Source organism: Pelophylax lessonae, assembly GCF_965119305.1.
Source record: "Pelophylax lessonae genome assembly, chromosome: 13".
Lineage (NCBI taxonomy): Eukaryota > Metazoa > Chordata > Amphibia > Anura > Ranidae > Pelophylax > Pelophylax lessonae.
The window spans coordinates 892,490-911,061 of NC_138780.1; the positions used below are offsets into that span (position 1 = coordinate 892,490).

Sequence of the window (18,572 nt, forward strand, 5' to 3'; positions counted from 1 at the left end):
CGGAGGAGTTATATAGGAGGATCTCCCCTATCTGGGATTGGGAGGAGTTTTATATAGGGGGATGTCCTCATAGCTAGGAGGCGGAGGAGTTATATAGGAGGATCTCCCCTATCTGGGAGTGGGAGGAGTTATATAGGGGGATGTCCTCATAGCTAGGAGGCGGAGGAGTTATATAGGAGGATCTCCCCTATCTGGGATTGGGAGGAGTTATATAGGGGGATCTCCTTATAGCTAGGAGGCGGAGGAGTTATATAGAGGGATGTCCCCATAGCTGTCAGTGTGAGAAGCTATATAGGGGGATGTCCTCATAGCTAGGACTCTGAGGAGTTATATAGGGGGATCTCCTTATAGCTAGGACTCTGAGGAGTTATATAGGGGGATGTCCTTATAGCTAGGACTCTGAGGAGTTATATAGGGGGATGTCCTTATAGCTAGGACTCTGAGGAGTTATATAGGGGGATGTTCCTTAGCTGGGAATGAGAGGAGTTTTATATAGGGGGATGTCCTCCTAGCTAGGAGTCAACGGATGTAAATAGGGGGATGTCCCCTAGCTGGTTGGATAGGGTTGATGATTGGTTATGGATCTCTGGTTGGTCCCAGTGTTGGAGGAGGATATGGGGTGGGGATAGTACAGATTGGGGGTCACATGTGGTTGGATAGGATTGATGATTGGTTATGGGTCTCTGGTTGGTGTTGGAGGAGGATATGGGGTGGGGATAGTACAGATTGGGGGGTCACATGTGGTTGGATAGGAATGATGATTGGTTATGGATCTCTGGTTGGTCCCAGTGTTGGAGGAGGATATGGGGTGGGGATAGTACAGATTGGGGGGTCACATGTGGTTGCATAGGGTTGATGATTGGTTATGGGTCTCTGGTTGGTGTTGGTGTTGGAGGAGTATATGGGGTGGGGATAGTACAGATTGGGGGGTCACATGTGGTTGCATAGGGTTGATGATTGGTTATGGGTCTCTGGTTGGTGTTGGTGTTGGAGGAGGATATGGGGTGGGGATAGTACAGATTGGGGGTCACATGTGGTTGCATAGGGTTGATGATTGGTTATGGGTCTCTGGTCCCAGTGTTGGAGAAGGATATGGGGTGGGGATAGTGCAGATTGGGGGTCACATGTGGTTGGAAAGGGTTGATGATTGGTTATGGATCTCTGGTTGGTGTTGGTGTTGGAGGAGGATATGGGGTGGGGATAGTACAGATTGGGGGGTCACATGTGGTTGCATGGGGTTGATGATTGGTTATGGATCTCTGGTTGGTGTTGGAGGAGGATATGGGGTGGGGATAGTACAGATTGGGGGTCACATGTGGTTGGATAGGGTTGATGATTGGTTATGGGTCCCTGGTCCCAGTGTTGGAGGAGGATATGGGGTGGGGATAGTGCAGATTGGGGGTCACATGTGGTTGGAAAGGGTTGATGATTGGTTATGGATCTCTGGTTGGTGTTGGTGTTGGAGGAGGATATGGGGTGGGGATAGTACAGATTGGGGGGTCACATGTGGTTGGATAGGAATGATGATTGGTTATGGATCTCTGGTTGGTCCCAGTGTTGGAGGAGGATATGGGGTGGGGATAGTACAGATTGGGGGGTCACATGTGGTTGCATAGGGTTGATGATTGGTTATGGGTCTCTGGTTGGTGTTGGTGTTGGAGGAGTATATGGGGTGGGGATAGTACAGATTGGGGGGTCACATGTGGTTGCATAGGGTTGATGATTGGTTATGGGTCTCTGGTCCCAGTGTTGGAGAAGGATATGGGGTGGGGATAGTGCAGATTGGGGGTCACATGTGGTTGGAAAGGGTTGATGATTGGTTATGGATCTCTGGTTGGTGTTGGTGTTGGAGGAGGATATGGGGTGGGGATAGTACAGATTGGGGGGTCACATGTGGTTGCATAGGGTTGATGATTGGTTATGGATCTCTGGTTGGTGTTGGAGGAGGATATGGGGTGGGGATAGTACAGATTGGGGGTCACATGTGGTTGGATAGGGTTGATGATTGGTTATGGGTCCCTGGTCCCAGTGTTGGAGGAGGATATGGGGTGGGGATAGTGCAGATTGGGGGTCACATGTGGTTGGAAAGGGTTGATGATTGGTTATGGGTCTCTGGTTGGTGTTGGTGTTGGAGGAGGATATGGGGTGGGGATAGTACAGATTGGGGGGTCACATGAGGTTGGATAGGGTTGATGATTGGTTATGGATCTCTGGTTGGTGTTGGAGGAGGATATGGGGTGGGGATAGTACAGATTGGGGGTCACATGTGGTTGGATTGGGTTGATGATTGGTTATGGATCTCTGGTTGGTCCTGGTATTGGAGGAGGATATGGGGTGGGGATAGTACAGATTGGGGGTCACATGTGGTTGGATAGGGTTGATGATTGGTTATGGGTCTCTGGTTGGTCCTGGTATTGGAGGAGTATATGGGGTGGGGATAGTACAGATTGGGGTCACATGTGGTTGGATAGGGTTGATGATTGGTTAGGGTCTCTGGTTGGTGTTGGAGGAGGATATGGGGTGGGGATAGTACAGATTGGGGGTCACATGTGGTTGGATTGGGTTGATGATTGGTTATGGGTCTCTGGTTGGTCCTGGTATTGGAGGAGTATATGGGGTGGGCATAGTACAGATTGGGGGTCACATGTGGTTGGATAGGATTGATGATTGGTTATGGGTCTCCGGTTGGTCCTGGTATTGGAGGAGTATATGGGGTGGGGATAGTACAGATTGGGGTCACATGTGGTTGGATAGGGTTGATGATTGGTTAGGGTCTCTGGTTGGTGTTGGAGGAGGATATGGGGTGGGGATAGTACAGATTGGGGGGTCACATGTGGTTGGATAGGGTTGATGATTGGTTATGGGTCTCTGGTTGGTCCTGGTATTGGAGGAGTATATAGGGTGGGGATAGTACAGATTGGGGTCACATGTGGTTGGATAGGATTGATGATTGGTTATGGATCTCTGGTTGGTCCTGGTATTGGAGGAGGATATGGGGTGGGGATAGTACAGATTGGGGTCACATGTGGTTGGATAGGGTTGATGATTGGTTATGGGTCTCTGGTTGGTGTTGGAGGAGGATATGGGGTGGGAATAGTACAGATTGGGGGTCACATGTGGTTGGATAGGGTTGATGATTGGTTATGGGTCTCTGGTTGGTGTTGGAGGAGGATATGGGGTGGGAATAGTACAGATTGGGGTCACATGTGGTTGGATAGGGTTGATGATTGGTTATGGGTCTCTGGTTGGTCCTATGGAGTGGAGATAATAATGGGTCATCTGTCAGGCGGACATGGATCTGGCGGTCTCGGTGACCTCTGGACGCCATGATATTTTTAGTTGCCGTGAGGAAATGTTAGCATTAGTTTGTATCTCGTTGCAACTTTAGGTGGTTTCCATGGCAACAGCTGACCTAGTTCAGGCGATTCAGGCAGCTGTTTATGAGACTCCACATTACTGGAGGAGGAAACAACCAATCAGATGAATGGCTGAGGAGAACACCACCATGATCATTGTATTTCCCCTCTTCTACTGTACATTGGACACGTGTGTTCCTCTGTATGTTCCAATCCGTGATAAGACATTACTATGTGTCTGATCCGTGTACAATCTGTGTAGGATCAATGTACAATGCATGTCTGATCCGTGTACAATGCATGTCTGATCCATGTACAATGCATGTCTGATCCGTGTACAATGCATGTCTGATCCGTGTACAATCTGTGTAGGATCAATGTACAATGCATGTCTGATCCGTGTACAATGCATGTCTGATCCATGTACAATGCATGTCTGATCCGTGTACAATGCATGTCTGATCCGTGTACAATCTGTGTAGGATCAATGTACAATGCATGTCTGATCCGTGTACAATCTGTGTAGGATCAATGTCCAATGCATGTCTGATCCGTGTACAATGCATGTTTGATCCGTGTACAATCTGTTTAGGATCAATGTGCAATGCATGTCTGATCTGTGTACAATGCATGTCTGATCCGTGTACAATCTGTGTAGGATCCATGTACAATGTATGTACAATGCATGTCTGATCCGTGTACAATCGGTGTCGCCGGCTCCTCTGTGGGGTCGCCGGCTCCTCTGTGGGGTCGCCGGCTCCTCTGTGTGGTCACCGGATCCTCTGTGGGGTCGCCGGCTCCTTGGTGGTGTTGCCAGATCCTCTGTGGGGTCGCCGGCTCCTCTGTGGGGTCGCCGGATCTTCTGTGGGGTCGCCGGCTCCTCTGTGTGGTCTCCGGCTCCTCTGTGTGGTCTCCGGCTCCTCTGTGTGGTCGCCGGCTCCTCTGTGTGGTCTCCGGCTCCTCTGTGTGGTCTCCGGCTCCTCTGTGTGGTCTCCGGCTCCTCTGTGGGGTGGCCGGCTCCTCTGTGTGGTCTCCGGCTCCTCTGTGTGGTCTCCGGCTCCTCTGTGTGGTCGCCGGCTCCTCTGTGTGGTCTCCGGCTCCTCTGTGTGGTCTCCGGCTCCTCTGTGTGGTCTCCGGCTCCTCTGTGGGGTGGCCGGCTCCTCTGTGTGGTCTCCGGCTCCTCTGTGTGGTCTCCGGCTCCTCTGTGTGGTCGCCGGCTCTTCTGTGTGGTCGCCGGCTCCTCTGTGGGGTCGCCGGCTCCTCTGTGTGGTGGCCGGCTCCTCTGTGTGGTGGCCGGCTCCTCTGTGTGGTGGCCGGCTCCTCTGTGTGGTCTCCGGCTCCTCTGTGTGGTCTCCGGCTCCTCTGTGTGGTCTCCGGCTCCTCTGTGGGGTGGCCGGCTCCTCTGTGGGGTCACCGGCTCCTCTGTGTGGTCTCCGGCTCCTCTGTGTGGTGGCCGGCTCCTCTGTGTGGTGGCCGGCTCCTCTGTGGGGTCTCCGGCTCCTCTGTGTGGTCTCCGGCTCCTCTGTGTGGTCTCCGGCTCCTCTGTGTGGTCGCCGGCTCTTCTGTGGGGTCGCCGGCTCTTCTGTGGGGTCGCCGGCTCTTCTGTGGGGTCGCCGGCTCCTCTGTGTGGTCTCCGGCTCCTCTGTGTGGTCGCCGGCTCTTCTGTGGGGTCGCCGGCTCCTCTGTGGGGTTTGCCGGCTCCTCTGTGGGGTCGCCGGCTCCTCTGTGTGGTCGCCGGCTCCTCTGTGTGGTCTCCGGCTCCTCTGTGTGGTCTCCGGCTCCTCTGTGTGGTCGCCGGCTCCTCTGTGTGGTCGCCGGCTCCTCTGTGGGGTCGCCGGCTCCTCTGTGTGGTGGCCGGCTCCTCTGTGTGGTGGCCGGCTCCTCTGTGTGGTGGCCGGCTCCTCTGTGTGGTCTCCGGCTCCTCTGTGGGGTTTGCCGGCTCCTCTGTGGGGTTTGCCGGCTCCTCTGTGGGGTCGCCGGCTCCTCTGTGTGGTCGCCGGCTCCTCTGTGTGGTGGCCGGCTCCTCTGTGTGGTGGCCGGCTCCTCTGTGTGGTGGCCGGCTCCTCTGTGTGGTGGCCGGCTCTTCTGTGTGGTGGCCGGCTCCTCTGTGTGGTCTCCGGCTCCTCTGTGGGGTTTGCCGGCTCCTCTGTGGGGTTTGCCGGCTCCTCTGTGGGGTCGCCGGCTCCTCTGTGTGGTCGCCGGCTCCTCTGTGTGGTGGCCGGCTCCTCTGTGTGGTGGCCGGCTCCTCTGTGGGGTGGCCGGGTCCTCTGTGTGGTGGCCGGCTCCTCTTTGTGGTCGCCGGCTGCTCCGTGGGGTCACCGGCTACTTTTGGAAGAACCTCCTTGGCTCCTCCCAGCACTCCATGACTGAGCCGGTCTATTTCTGCCCCCACAAACCAATCAGATCATTCCTTCTTATGTTTCATTCATAAAGAAGGCGGGCCCAGACACCACGCCTCTGAATGACACCCATAGAACGTGTGGTAGGGTCCACACTGAGCGCCTGCTTTCAGTCAATTTACATGTTAGTGGTCCCTCCCACCTGAGGGGGATTGGTGCAATATAATGACAGATCCGCCATTAGGCTGTATAGGTTAGGGCGGTGAGATCACATAGCAACCAATGAGATTCCACATTTCGCAGTCATATCATTTCTGATTGGTTGCTAGGCGGTATTTGTTTCCTTTGTATATTACCGGCTTCTCCCCAAACCAAACCGACTTCACGCATCCTTCTATCTGCATGGTAGTCTATTACAGATGACCATTATAGGTGGAGCTCTCATCTAAGCTCCTCCTACCTCTACAGTTCCCCCTCACCCCTCCCCCCCCCTCACTAACAGGGAAAAAGCATCACAAATTCCGGGCCTCAGATGTGTAATTTGGGGCGATGTGGTCCATTGTTAGGAGGCGCCATCATCTCTGGGAGGTCACATCAGGGTGGAGATTAGGGGTCTTCTCAAGTATGGGAGAAGTCTGCCCAATGAGTCTCTGTACAGCCCCATCCTTCCCCTTTGCTGCACATGATCCAGCCACAGTCTCTACAGCCCCCTTACTGCAGTCTTCAGAGCCCCCCTTGCTGCACATGATCCAGCCACAGTGTCTAGAGCCCCCTCACTGCACATGATCCAGCCACAGTCTCTAGAGCCCCCTCACTGCACATGATCCAGCCACAGTCTCTAGAGCCCCCTCACTGCACATGATCCAGCCACAGTCTCTAGAGCCCCCTCACTGCACATGATCCAGCCACAGTCTCCAGAGCTCCCTTTGCTGCACATGATCCAGCCACAGTCTCCAGAGCTCCCTTTGCTGCACATGATCCAGCCGTGCTCTTCAGATCTCCTCTTGGTGCACATGATCCAGCTGCAGTCTCCAAAGTCCCCTTCCTGCAGTCTTTAGAGCCCCCTTGCTGCACATGATCCAGCCACGGTCCTCAGAGCTCCCTTTGCTGCACATAATCCTGCACATGATCCAGCTGCAGTATTCAGATTTGCTGCACATAAACCAGTCGCAGTCTCCAAACCCCCTCTTTGCTGCACATGATCCAGCCATAGTCTCCAGAGCCTTCTTGCTGCACAATATCCAGCTGTGGTCTTCAGATCTCCCCTTGTTGCACATGATCCAGCCACGGTCTCCAGAGCCTTCTTGCTGCACATGATCCAGCCATAGTCTCCAGAGCCCCCCCTTTGCTACACATGATCCAGCCGTAGTTTCCAGAGCCCCCCTTGCTGCATATGATCCTGCTGCGGTTTTCAGAGCTTCCTTTGCGGCACATGATGCAGCCACGGTCTTCAGAGCCCCTTTGCTGTGGTCTTAAGAACCCCCCTTGCTGCACAAGATCCAGCCATGGTCTTCCGAGCCCCCCTTGCTGGGACATGATCCAGCCGTGGTCTTCCGAGCTCCCCTTGCTGCACATGATCCAGCCGCGGTCTCCAGAGCCCCCGTGTCCTCCTCCAGTCATTACACCTTATCCACTAAGAGAGGTCCAGCAGCTGTGAGAGAAAGCTTTACCCCGAGGCCATCTGAATGAGAGAAAGCGGAGAGCCAGCGCGGCCGATGATTGAATTACACGGAAGGCGTAGATCCGTTTTATAGAGGGGTGGCGCGGACACGACGCTTGGCACGCTGCCCAGTTTTTCCATGGCAGCGGTTGCTATTATGCAAATTCTGCTCAAGCTTTGAATTCCTCCGTAGGGTTTTTTTTATTTTTCCCCCCCTCTTGTTCTTGGCGTACACAAAACAAGCAGCGGAACGCCGCAGCCACCATCTCCCTCCCCGCCTGCCTGCAAAATAAAACAAGGTGCCACGTTTATTTACATAAATAACTGGCGAACGCCGTCACGTACGGCCGAATCCAGCTGGCTGCCGAATACGGGTGCGTAGGATTCTTCTTCCAGGAAGAGCGATCTGCTCTCTCCCCGTTCTTCACCTTTTATGATTATTCCAACAATCCTTTGTATGGGAGTAGCCAATACGCCATATTTTACGTTTTGGTATGCATGTTCTTCACCCGGATATAACCTTCCAATCGAGCTGTGTTTAGAATGTGCCGGTGAGATTCAGCTGGGCCTAGTCCTGGGCTTCAGGCCTGTAGGTTGGTTAATGTAGGAGGATAGGTTGGTAGGAGGATAATATTGGTGGTTTGCTCTTCTAAATCACTTTTTTTGTTTTCTCTTCCAGGACTCTTCCAGATCGTCTAAGAAGTCTGCGGAGAACCCAAGTCTGGATGGCCTGAAGGCCGAGCGTTTACACCTTCGCTCCGAGGAGGAGAAGGTCCCAGCAACAAAGAACTCTTCACCTTTGCACTCAGAAGCGGCGGAGCTCAGCAAAGCTTCGCCACCTGGACTTGTCAGTAACAAAGACCCTGACTCAAAGGACAGGGTCCCAGTGAACGGCACAGCCGCCAGTGTTACTGAAAAACTCGCTCAGCTCATTGCAACATGCCCTCCTTCCAAGTCTTCCAAAATCAGAGCCAAAAAGCAGGCCTTGTCTGCCCCGGTCAGCTCACCCTTGGAGGAACGGGTAGCGCTGAAAGATGACTCCCCTGCCCCGGAACGCCTGAGCTCTGCTTCCAAATCTAGGGGTTCAGAGGAAAGAATGAGCGGTCATACCTTGGAGAGGGGTAACGTACGGCAGGCCAAGGACGCCATCTTGGAAAAGTTCTGTATCGGGAAAGAGGGATCCGCTGGGGAGAGAGAGAAATTTAAAAACAGGACTTCCATCCCAGTGGAGAAAAGTTCCCTCTCTGAGAAAGGTGTCCCTGATACGGAGATGCAGGAAAAGCTTTGCCCTGTGTATTGCACTTCATTGGACTACCGGAAGGGGGGTGCGTCTGACGCGTCGGCAGCCGTGTCGCCCTTCAGTGCCGTCGGAGAAGGTAACCTACCTTCCCCAGCACCAGCGACGTCTCTGACATCCTCCTGTAGGAGTTCAAATGTGAATTGTCCCCAATCCCCCTCAAGCTCATTGCACTTAACTCCTGACGCAACGCGTGCGGAATGTATTAATGAGCCAAGCGACAAAAGCAAGTTTACATCCGACACTTTACCTGCTAACAGGACTCATAGAATCCCTCAGAACTCTATGGACTTCTTATCAAACGAAAAAACAAGCAAAGAGGTCAAAAGTGTCCCCAGTGGGAATTTAAGGACTCCTGTTCCCCCTGTACAAGACAAAAAGCCCACGCAGAGGGTGGAGCCTGGCAGCCACCGTTCGGACCCATCTGTTGTCAGTTTTGCAAGTTTACTTAAGAAAAAACAGTTAGTGAAGGTCAGCAGCCTCTCGGAAAAGCCACCTTACGGCAGCCAACATGGCAGCACCAACTCACAGACTAAACATTTTAGGAAACGGAAAGGCAAAAAGCCCCGGTGGACAAAGGTGTCCAACAAAACCAGCCAGAAAGTATCACCTGAGCATGGTGTGGTAAGGCCGGCATCAGTGGGAAGTGATCGGTCTCCGGAGAAACCTGCCGGGAAAACCTCAGTTCATGGTCAAGTTTCCAAGTCATTATCCAAAGCAAACCTTTCCAATGAAGGAGCCATCACCGAAACACACAAGCTATACAGTTCCCATAGGAATTACAGAATGGTTTGTATGTCCGCCGATGGTTCCAATGCTTACAAACCTAAGAGAGGGAAGCCTAAAAGTAAGGATATGCCCCATCTGGATGGCCCCCCGAAAAGAGCACTTAAAATCCCAGCTTTTAAAGTAGCCTCACCGCAATCCAAAGAAGAGCAAGGGCCCCCTATTCTCCAGCCCGAGATCGAGATGTCGTCTCTAAAAACGAGCCTTCCCAGGCCGGCGTTTCCCAGGAAGAGAGGGAGGCCGAGGAGGGATTCTGCAGCACCGATGCGAACTCCACCTGTCCTGTCTGTCGCGCCTTTTCTGGTGACCGATAATCGCAAGCAGACTGAATGTGAAAGCGAGAAGCGACAGAACGACGAGCATCCAAACAGCAGGCTCGAGGACGGTGCCGATTGCTCAGAGGCAGATAAGAAATCTCTGAAGAAAAATAATGGGCAACTTGTGAAAAATATCATCCGAAAGATCAATAAGATGAAGACGATGAAACGGAAGAAGCTGCTGAGTCAGATTCTTTCCAGCACGGCCGAGCAAAGCTCCAGAGGGAAGACTCCAGGGAAGCTGCAAGGCACGGTGTCGACCCTTGCCGCCACGTTCACCTCAAAGTTGGGTCAGCAGATCAACGTCAGCAAAAAAGGCACTATTTACATGGGCAAGAGGAGAGGCAGGAAGCCCAAGTCAACATCGGAGGTCAACAATTCCGTCATGGAGAATACAGGCCAGCAGGAGGCTCACACAACATTGGGTCATGTTGTAGCACCGGTCATATCAACAAACGTATCCAGTTCGGAGGTTCTTCCTTCTCCAGCCAGTTCCCTCTCGCCTGGAGCCAGCGGTGCCCAGAGTCCCATCAGCAGCGATGCCAGCTTTGTGGAGCCAAGCCCTGTGCCATATCCCCACCCACACTCCAGACAAGGTACCTTCCTTCAGACCCTCGCCATGAGGAAAGCCTCCAAGGACTGTAGACAACCTTCACCCCCAACGTTGCTGCCAAACTCCCCCTCCTCCCACTTACACGAAATCCCTTCCTTAAAGGAAGCCACGTCTTCCCCCATCAGCGAGTCTCACAGTGATGAGACCATCCCCAGCGACAGCGGCATCGGGACAGACAACAACAGCACGTCAGACCGGGCCGAGAAGTTCTGTGCACAAAAGAAGCGGCGGCATTCCTTTGAACATGTTTCCCTTCTGGCGCCTCAGACCTCGCCGGTTCTCAGCAGCCTCAAAGAGAAGCACAAGCACAAGTGCAAGCGCAGGAGTCATGACTTCCTCACTTTCGACAAACTCAAGAGGCAAAAGCGGAAGCGGAAAAAGAAGTACCCGCAGCTGCGCACCCGGCAGGACCCGGACTTCCTGGCCGAGCTGGAGGAGCTCATAACGCGCTTGAGTGAGATCCACCTCTCTCATAGGAGCCACCATTTCATCCCCAGGGATCTGCTCCCTACCATATTCCGCCTCAATTTCAACAGCTTCTACAGCCACCCAACGTTCCCCTTGGACCCTTTGCACTACATCCGAAAACCGGATCTAAAAAAGAAGAGGGGGCGACCCCCCAAAATGCGGGACTCAATGTCAGAGATGCCCTTCGTCCACAGTCTTGGTTTTCCCCTCTCTAGCACTGGCTTTTACCCTTCATACAGCATGCCTTACTCCCCCTCCCCCATCACTGCAGCCCCCATTGGCTTAAGTTATTATGGACGGTACCCCCCGACTCTGTACCCTCCTCCGCCTTCCCCTTCTTTTACCACCCCGCTGCACCCCCCTTCCTACATGCATACAGGCCATTTATTGTTGAACCCCGCCAAATACCATAAGAAGAAACACAAGCTTCTGCGCCAAGAGGCGTTCCTGACCACCAGCCGCACCCCTCTCCTCCCTGTGGGCACCTACCCCAGCGTCCCGCCTGACATGGCCTACGGATGGATGGTTGAGCACAAGCACCGCCACCGCCATAAACATAGAGAACACCGATCAGACCCACAGCAGCTCTCCATGGACTCCTTGGCGGGGGTGGGGTCCTCTAGGGCGGTCCTGGAATCTTTAAAACGTTACAGGTCGGGGAAGGACAATATTACTGAGCGGTACAAACACAAAGACAAGCACAGGTGTCACTTACCTTGCACCCACCTGTCTCCTCCCAAGGGGCTGCTGAGCAGAGAGGAGCAGTGGGTGCGTAGGGAGACCCCCGAGTCTGGCCTGCTGGCCGTGGGACTTCAGACTCCTCTACAGATCGATTGTTCCAACAGCTCGCCCAGCCTGTCCCTCAGTGGCTTCACCTCCGGCTCCGAACCCGCCAGCAGCGACGAACATACCAACCTCTTCACAAGTGCAATAGGCAGCTGCCGGGGCGCCATGTCTGCCAGCAATGCCGGGGGCAAGACGCTAAGTGATGGCCCCGCCTTCTTTACAGACAGTCGATCCGCTAGGAAGGAGGCAGCCCCTTCCTCAGCAGGTAAGAAGGGGGAGGGACTCTGTATGAATGAGCAAATGTGTATGAGTGAGGGAACGCATATGAATGAGCGAACACGCATGAATGAGCAAATCTGTATCAATGAGTGAACACCCATGCTTGACCGAACACGTATGAATGAGCGGACGTGTATGAATGAGCTGAAGGGAGGAGGCCGGCCCGTCCTCAGCAGGTAAGAAGGGGGAGGGACTCTGTGTATGAATGAGGGAATACATATGAATGAGCGAACACGCATGAATGAGCAAATCTGTATCAATGAGCGAACCCCCATACTTGACCGAACGCGTAAAAAATGAGTGAACGCGTATGAATGAGCTGAAGGGAGGAGGCTGGCCCGTCCTCAGGTAAGAAGGGGGAGGGACTCTGTGTATGAATGAGCAAATGTGTATGAATGAGGGAATACATATGAATGAGCGAACACACATGAATGAGCAAATCTGTATCAATGAGTGAACCCCCATACTTGACTGAACGTGTATGAATGAACTGAAGGGAGGAGGCCGGCCCGTCCTCAGGTAAGAAGGGGGAGGGACTCTGTGTATGAATGAGCAAATGTGTATGAATGAGGGAATACATATGAATGAGCGAACACACATGAATGAGCAAATCTGTATCAATGAGTGAACCCCCATACTTGACTGAACGTGTATGAATGAGCTGAAGGGAGGAGGCCGGCCCGTCCTCAGGTAAGAAGGGGGAGGGACTCTGTGTCTGAATGTGTATGCATTTCTGAAAATGTATGCTTGACCGAACGCCAATGCTTGATTTAATGCCTATGAATGAGGGAACTCATATGAATGAGGGAACGCGTATGAATGAGCTGATGTGTATAAATGAGCGGACACGTATGAATGAGCTGATGCATCTGAATGATGGAAACACGTATGAATGAGCTGAAGGAAGGAGGCCGCCCCGTCGTCAGCAGGTAGGAAGGGGGAGGGAATATGTATGAATAAGTTGACACGTATGAATGACTGAACATCTCCTATAAATGCTCCATGCGGTAAAGATTTGGTAATGTAGTAATTTATGGCACAGTAGCTGGTTGTTAAGGAGGGGGCCAGGAAACCACCTGCTGCGTCCTTACCAACCGATGACAGCTGAATATAAGCCAAAAATGCTGGCAGTTCAAAATCTTAAAAAAAACTGCATAGGATTCCCCCCGAACCATACCAGGCAATATGCCCTCAACGGGGGGGGGGGGGAGGGGTGATTATGGGCAGCCCGCCCCCCCCCCACCTTATAGCACCTTGTTAACATGTTGATGGGAACAAGGGCCTGTTACACACAACCCTTGGCGGTGCTTGTGGGGGTCTGCAGGTAGGGTTTTTTTTTTTTTTAAATCTAGAAGCCCCCTTTTAACAGTGGGACCCCCAGATCCCGACCACCTTCCCCCCCCCCCCCCTATCTGTGAAATGAGTATGTGGTGCATAGTACTCCTACTCATTCATCAAAAAAATGTAAAAAATGACAGGAGGCGTTTTTGAGAGTTCCTTTATTTAAAGAACAATGTAACGCTGCCCCCTGGTGTAGATCCGTCATCCATCACACCGCCGCACCTGAAAAAAGAAAGGTCCGCTCCTGCCATCTGACAGTTCTTACATAACTATGGAACATGGTCATTCGGGTGACACCCCCTTGTGACATCCATCCAGCAAGTCCTAGGCCGGGACGAAGTCAGAAGGGGGGGTCACTTGGTGACTTTTCCACGTGGCCCCCTTCCCTTAGTTATTACAGGACTGCCAGGTGGTGGGAGCGGGCCTTTCTTGTCTTTTTTCAAGTTTGGCGTGGTTGGAACTGCCAGGCGGCGGGAGCGGCCTTTCTTGTGTTTTTTTGGGTTTGGCGTGGTTGGAACTGCCAGGCTGTGGGAGCGGCCTTTCTTGTCTTTTTTCGGGTTTGGCGTGGTTGGAACTGCCAGGCGGCGGGAGCGGGCCTTTCTTGTCTTTTTTTGGGTTTGGCGTGGTTGGAACTGCCAGGCTGTGGGAGCGGCCTTTCTTGTCTTTTTTCGGGTTTGGCGTGGTTGGAACTGCCAGGCGGCGGGAGCGGGCCTTTCTTGTCTTTTTTCGGGTTTGGCGTGGTTGGAACTGCCAGGCGGCGGGAGCGGGCCTTTCTTGTCTTTTTTCGGGTTTGGCGTGGTTGGAACTGCCAGGCGGCGGGAGCGGCCTTTCTTGTCTTTTTTCGGGTTTGGCGTGGTTGGAACTGCCAGGCTGTGGGAGCGGCCTTTCTTGTCTTTTTTCGGGTTTGGCGTGGTTGGAATTGCCAGGCTGTGGGAGCGGCCTTTCTTGTCTTTTTTCGGGTTTGGCGTAGTTGGAACTGCCAGGCGGCGGGAGCGGGCCTTTCTTGTCTTTTTTCGGGTTTGGCATGGTTGGAACTGCCAGGTGGTGGGAGCGGCCTTTCTTGTCTTTTTTCGGGTTTGGCGTGGTTCGAACTGCCAGGCTGTGGGAGCGGCCTTTCTTGTCTTTTTTCGGGTTTGGCGTGGTTGGAACTGCCAGGTGGTGGGAGCGGGCCTTTCTTGTCTTTTTTCGGGTTTGGCGTGGTTGATGATAGATCTACATCGGGGGACATTGTTTAATTTTGTTTCCAAATGAAGGAACTCTCAAAAACTGCCTCTTCATTTTTTACGCTACACTTTTATTGGTGAATGAGTAGGGGTGCTATGTACCCCTACTTATTCACATATGGGGGCTGGGATCTAGGTTGTGTGGAAGAGGCCCTTGTCCATCAACATGGGGACAAGGTGCTTTGGGTGAGGGATAGGGGCAGAGCCCCCTTGCTCCAAAGCACCCCCCTATGTTAAGGGCATGTGGCCTGGTATGGCTGAGGGGGGAGGGGGGAGCACTCGCTTGCCCCTCCTTTCTTTCCTGACCTGCTGGGCTGCATGCTTGAATAAGGGTCTGGTATGGGTTTGGGGGGGACCCCATACCATTTTTTTTTTTTTTTTAACTGCCAGCATTTTTAGTTTATATTCCGCTGACAGCTGATGATTCATCGGTTGTTAAGGACACGGCGGCTGACTTCCCGACCCGCTCCTTAACGAGGAGCTACCGTGCCATAAATTACAATCTTTACCACATGTAATATTTTACCGCATTTTTTCAGTCGATATTTAACTGAGTGAATGGACCTCGCTGTCTCTGGTATGTTGGGAATTCTCCGTCTCTCTCTTCCCGGAGTTCAGAGGACGCGGATCACACGGTTGCTGATTAGCGTCTGCAGTCCCTGTACTGTCGTGGCAGATGAGGGGGGAGGAGCTCTGCGATCTCTGGAGTGAATTGTATCTTCAGTCATAGAGGAAGCCGTGACATTGCAGAGAGAAGAGACTATAAATAGAAGACCTAAAAATATCCCATCCCCCGACCTTCATCCCGTCCCTACTACTACATCAATATTCAGAGTCCCTACAAGGAGGGATCTCCTGTATAATCCACCATGTACTCCCCATCCCTGACCTTCATCCCATCCCTACTACTACATCAATAATCAGAGTCCCTACAAGGAGGGATCTTCTGTATAATCCACCATGTACACCCCATCCCTGACCTTCATGGAGGGATTTCCTGTATGACCCACCATGTACATCCCTTCCCTGACCTTCATCCTGTCCCTACTACTACATCAATGATCAGTCCCTACAAGGAGGGATCTCCTGTATTTCCCACCATGTACACCCCATCCCTGACCTTCATGGAGGGATCTCCTCTGTGATCCTCCATGTACGACCCATCCCAGACCTTCATTGGAGGAATCTTCTCTGTGATCCTCCATGTACGACCCATCCCAGACCTTCATTGGAGGGATCTCCTCTGTGATCCTCCATGTACGACCCATCCCAGACCTTCATTGGAGGGATCTCCTCTGTGATCCTTCATGTACGACTCATCCCAGACCTTCATTGGTGGAATCTTCTCTGTGATCCTCCATGTACGACCCATCCCATACCTTCATTGGAGGAATCTCCTCTGTGATCCTCCATGTACGACCCATCCCAGACCTTAATTGGAGGGATCTCCTCTGTGATCCTCCATATACGACCCATCCCTGACCTTCATGGATGGATCTCCTGTATGATCCTCCATGTACATCCTGTCCCTAACCTTCATCCTGTCCCTAATACTACATCAATGATCAGTCCCTACAATGAGGGATTTCCTGTATAATCCACCATGTACACCCCATCCCTGACCTTCAACCTGTCCCTACTACTACATCAATGATCAGTCTCTACAAGGAGGGATCACCTGTATGACCCACTATGTACATCCCATCCCTGACCTTCATGGAGGGATCTCCTGTATGATCCTCCATGTACATTTCATACCTGACCTTCATTCTGCCTCTACTACTACATCAATAATCAGTCCCTACAAGGAGGGATCTTCTGTATGATCCACCATGTACTCCCCATACCTGACCTTCATTCTGCCTCTACTACTACATCAATAATCAGTCCCTACAAGGAGGGATCTTCTGTATGATCCACCATGTACATCCCTGACCTTCATCCTGTCCCTACTAATACATTCATGATCAGTCCCTACAAGGAGGGATTTTCTGTATGACCCTCTATGTACATCCCGTCCCTGACCTCCAGCCATATTACCAGACATTTCTTATAATTAATATAACATTCTTCGCTCCATACTGCACTGATCTGATTGGTTCTTCCGTTATTTTTCAGCTTCCCAGGAGCGTAGTCTGAGAACTCCGGACAGTTCTAGTTACAGTCCCTCTAGAAGAAGGACGGCATCTGAGAGCACTTCATGTTCAGGTAATGAAGAAATGATCTTTGTGTTGGGTGAGGTGTAAAACAGCCATGGGCCATACAGCTCCTTCATCTTCTCATCATAAACCAGTCCTGAATGTGTACTTTATATAAAGGGAAGAGTGGTTATGGGGGCACTCCGGACACAGATATCGCACTTTTCACCTCCCCTCTGGATTGGACAATGATTGGGTTCTGTACAGAATAGAAGTTGGAATGGATTGGTGTGTGGACATCTTGGACATCCTTCCAGTGCTGTGTTCCTGCACATGAGAATATCTGTGTGACCAGATAAGATGACTGGCTATCTGGTGTCAGGTGACCTTCTTCTCTGGCAATCCGGTGTGAGGTGACCTTCTTCATTGGCCTTCTGGTGTGAGGTGACCACCTTCTCTGGCCGTCCGGTTTGAAGGGACCTTCTTCCCTGGCTGCCCAGTGTGAAGTGACCTTCTTATCTGGCCGTGGTGTGGGAAGAGACCTTCTCTGGCCGTGGTGTGCGCAGTGACCTTCTCTAGCTGTGCTGTGTGAGGTGACCTTCTCCTCCGGCCATCCGATGTGAGGTGACCTTCTCTGGCCATCCAGTGTGAGGTGACCTTCTCTGGCTATCCGATGTAAGGTGACCTTCTCTGGCCATCCAGTGTCAGGTGACCTTCTTCTCTGGCCATCCGATTTAGGTGACCTTCTCTGGCCGTGGTGTGCGCAGTGACCTTCTCTAGCTGTGCTGTGTGAGGTGACCTTCTCCTCCGGCCATCCGATGTGAGGTGACCTTCTTCTCTGGCCATCCAGTGTGAGGTGACCTTCTTCTCTGGCCATCCGATGTGAGGTGACCTTCTCTGGCCATCCGATGTGAGGTGACCTTCTCTGGCCATCCGATGTGAGGTGACCTTCTCTGGCCATCCGATGTGAGGTGACCTTCTCTGACTAGCCGATGTGAGGTGACCTTCTCTGGCCATCCAGTGTGAGGTGACCTTCTTCTCTGGCCATCCGGTGTGAGATGACCTTCTTTTCTGGCTGTGCTGTGTGAGGTGACTTTCTTCTCTGGCCGTGCTGTGTGAGGTGACTTTCTTCTCTGGCCGTGCTGTATGAGGTGACTTTCTTCTCTGGCCGCGCTGTGTGAGGTGACCTTCTCTGGCAATCTGGTGTGAAGTGACCTTCTCTGGGTGTGGTGTGTGAGGTAACCTCCTTCTCTGTCCATCCAATGTAAGGTGTCCTGAATATTGGCCTTCTTCTCTGGTCATCTGGTGTGAGGTGACCACCTTCTCTGGCCATCCGGTGTGAAGTGACCTTCTTCTCTTGCCTTCCGGTGTGAGGTGACCTTCTCTGGCTATCCAGTGTGAGGTGACCTTCTTCTCTGGCCATCCGGTGTGAAGTGACCTTCTTCTCTTGCCTTCCGGTGTGAGGTGACCTTCTCTGGCTATCCAGTGTGAGGTGACCTTCTTCTCTGGCCATCCGGTGTGAGGTGACCTTCTCTGGCTGTCCAGTGTGAGGTGACCTTCTTCTCTGGCTGCCCCGATGTGAAGTGACCTTCTCTGGCCGTGGTGTGTGAAGTGACCTTCTTCTCTAGCTGTGCTGTGTGAGATGACCTTCTCCTCTCTCCATCCGATGTGAGGTGACCTTCTCTGGCCATCCGATGTGAGGTGACCTTCTCTGGCCATCCAGTGTGAGGTGACCTTCTTCTCTGGCCGTGCTGTGTGAGGTGACTTTCTTTTCTGACTGTACTGTGTGAGGTGATCTTCTTCTCTGGCTGTCCGGTATGAGGTAACCTTCTTCTCTGGCCGTCTGGTATGAGGTAACCTTCTTCTCTGGCCGTCTGGTGTGAGGTGACCTTCTTCTCTGGCCGTCTGGTGTGAGGTGACCTTCTCTGGCCATCCAGTGTGAGGTGACCTTCTTCTCTGGCCGTGCTGT

General features: G+C 52.6%; 1 protein-coding gene and 1 long non-coding RNA gene across 4 annotated transcripts in view; one reads left to right on the forward strand and one right to left on the reverse strand.

Moving 5' to 3' along the window:
• ASH1L (ASH1 like histone lysine methyltransferase) overlaps window positions 1-18,572 on the forward strand; it is a 111,151-nt gene that overhangs the window by 49,527 nt on the left and 43,052 nt on the right. For both annotated transcript variants that reach the window (XM_082275397.1, XM_082275398.1), the window contains exons 3-4: window positions 8,035-11,887; window positions 16,584-16,673. In XM_082275397.1, the coding sequence (XP_082131523.1) occupies window positions 8,035-11,887; window positions 16,584-16,673 (3,943 nt within the window). The remainder of the gene's footprint in view (window positions 1-8,034; window positions 11,888-16,583; window positions 16,674-18,572) is intronic.
• LOC309569532 lies at window positions 15,000-16,274 on the reverse strand. 2 transcript variants are annotated; one of them, XR_014226075.1, is made up of 4 exons: window positions 16,178-16,238; window positions 15,949-15,999; window positions 15,355-15,636; window positions 15,000-15,263 (listed from the first exon to the last, which is right to left on the reverse strand). It is a non-coding gene; the product is annotated as an uncharacterized lncRNA (long non-coding RNA). The 2 variants fall into 2 exon arrangements; XR_014226074.1 differs by having other exon boundaries at window positions 15,000-15,636; window positions 16,178-16,274.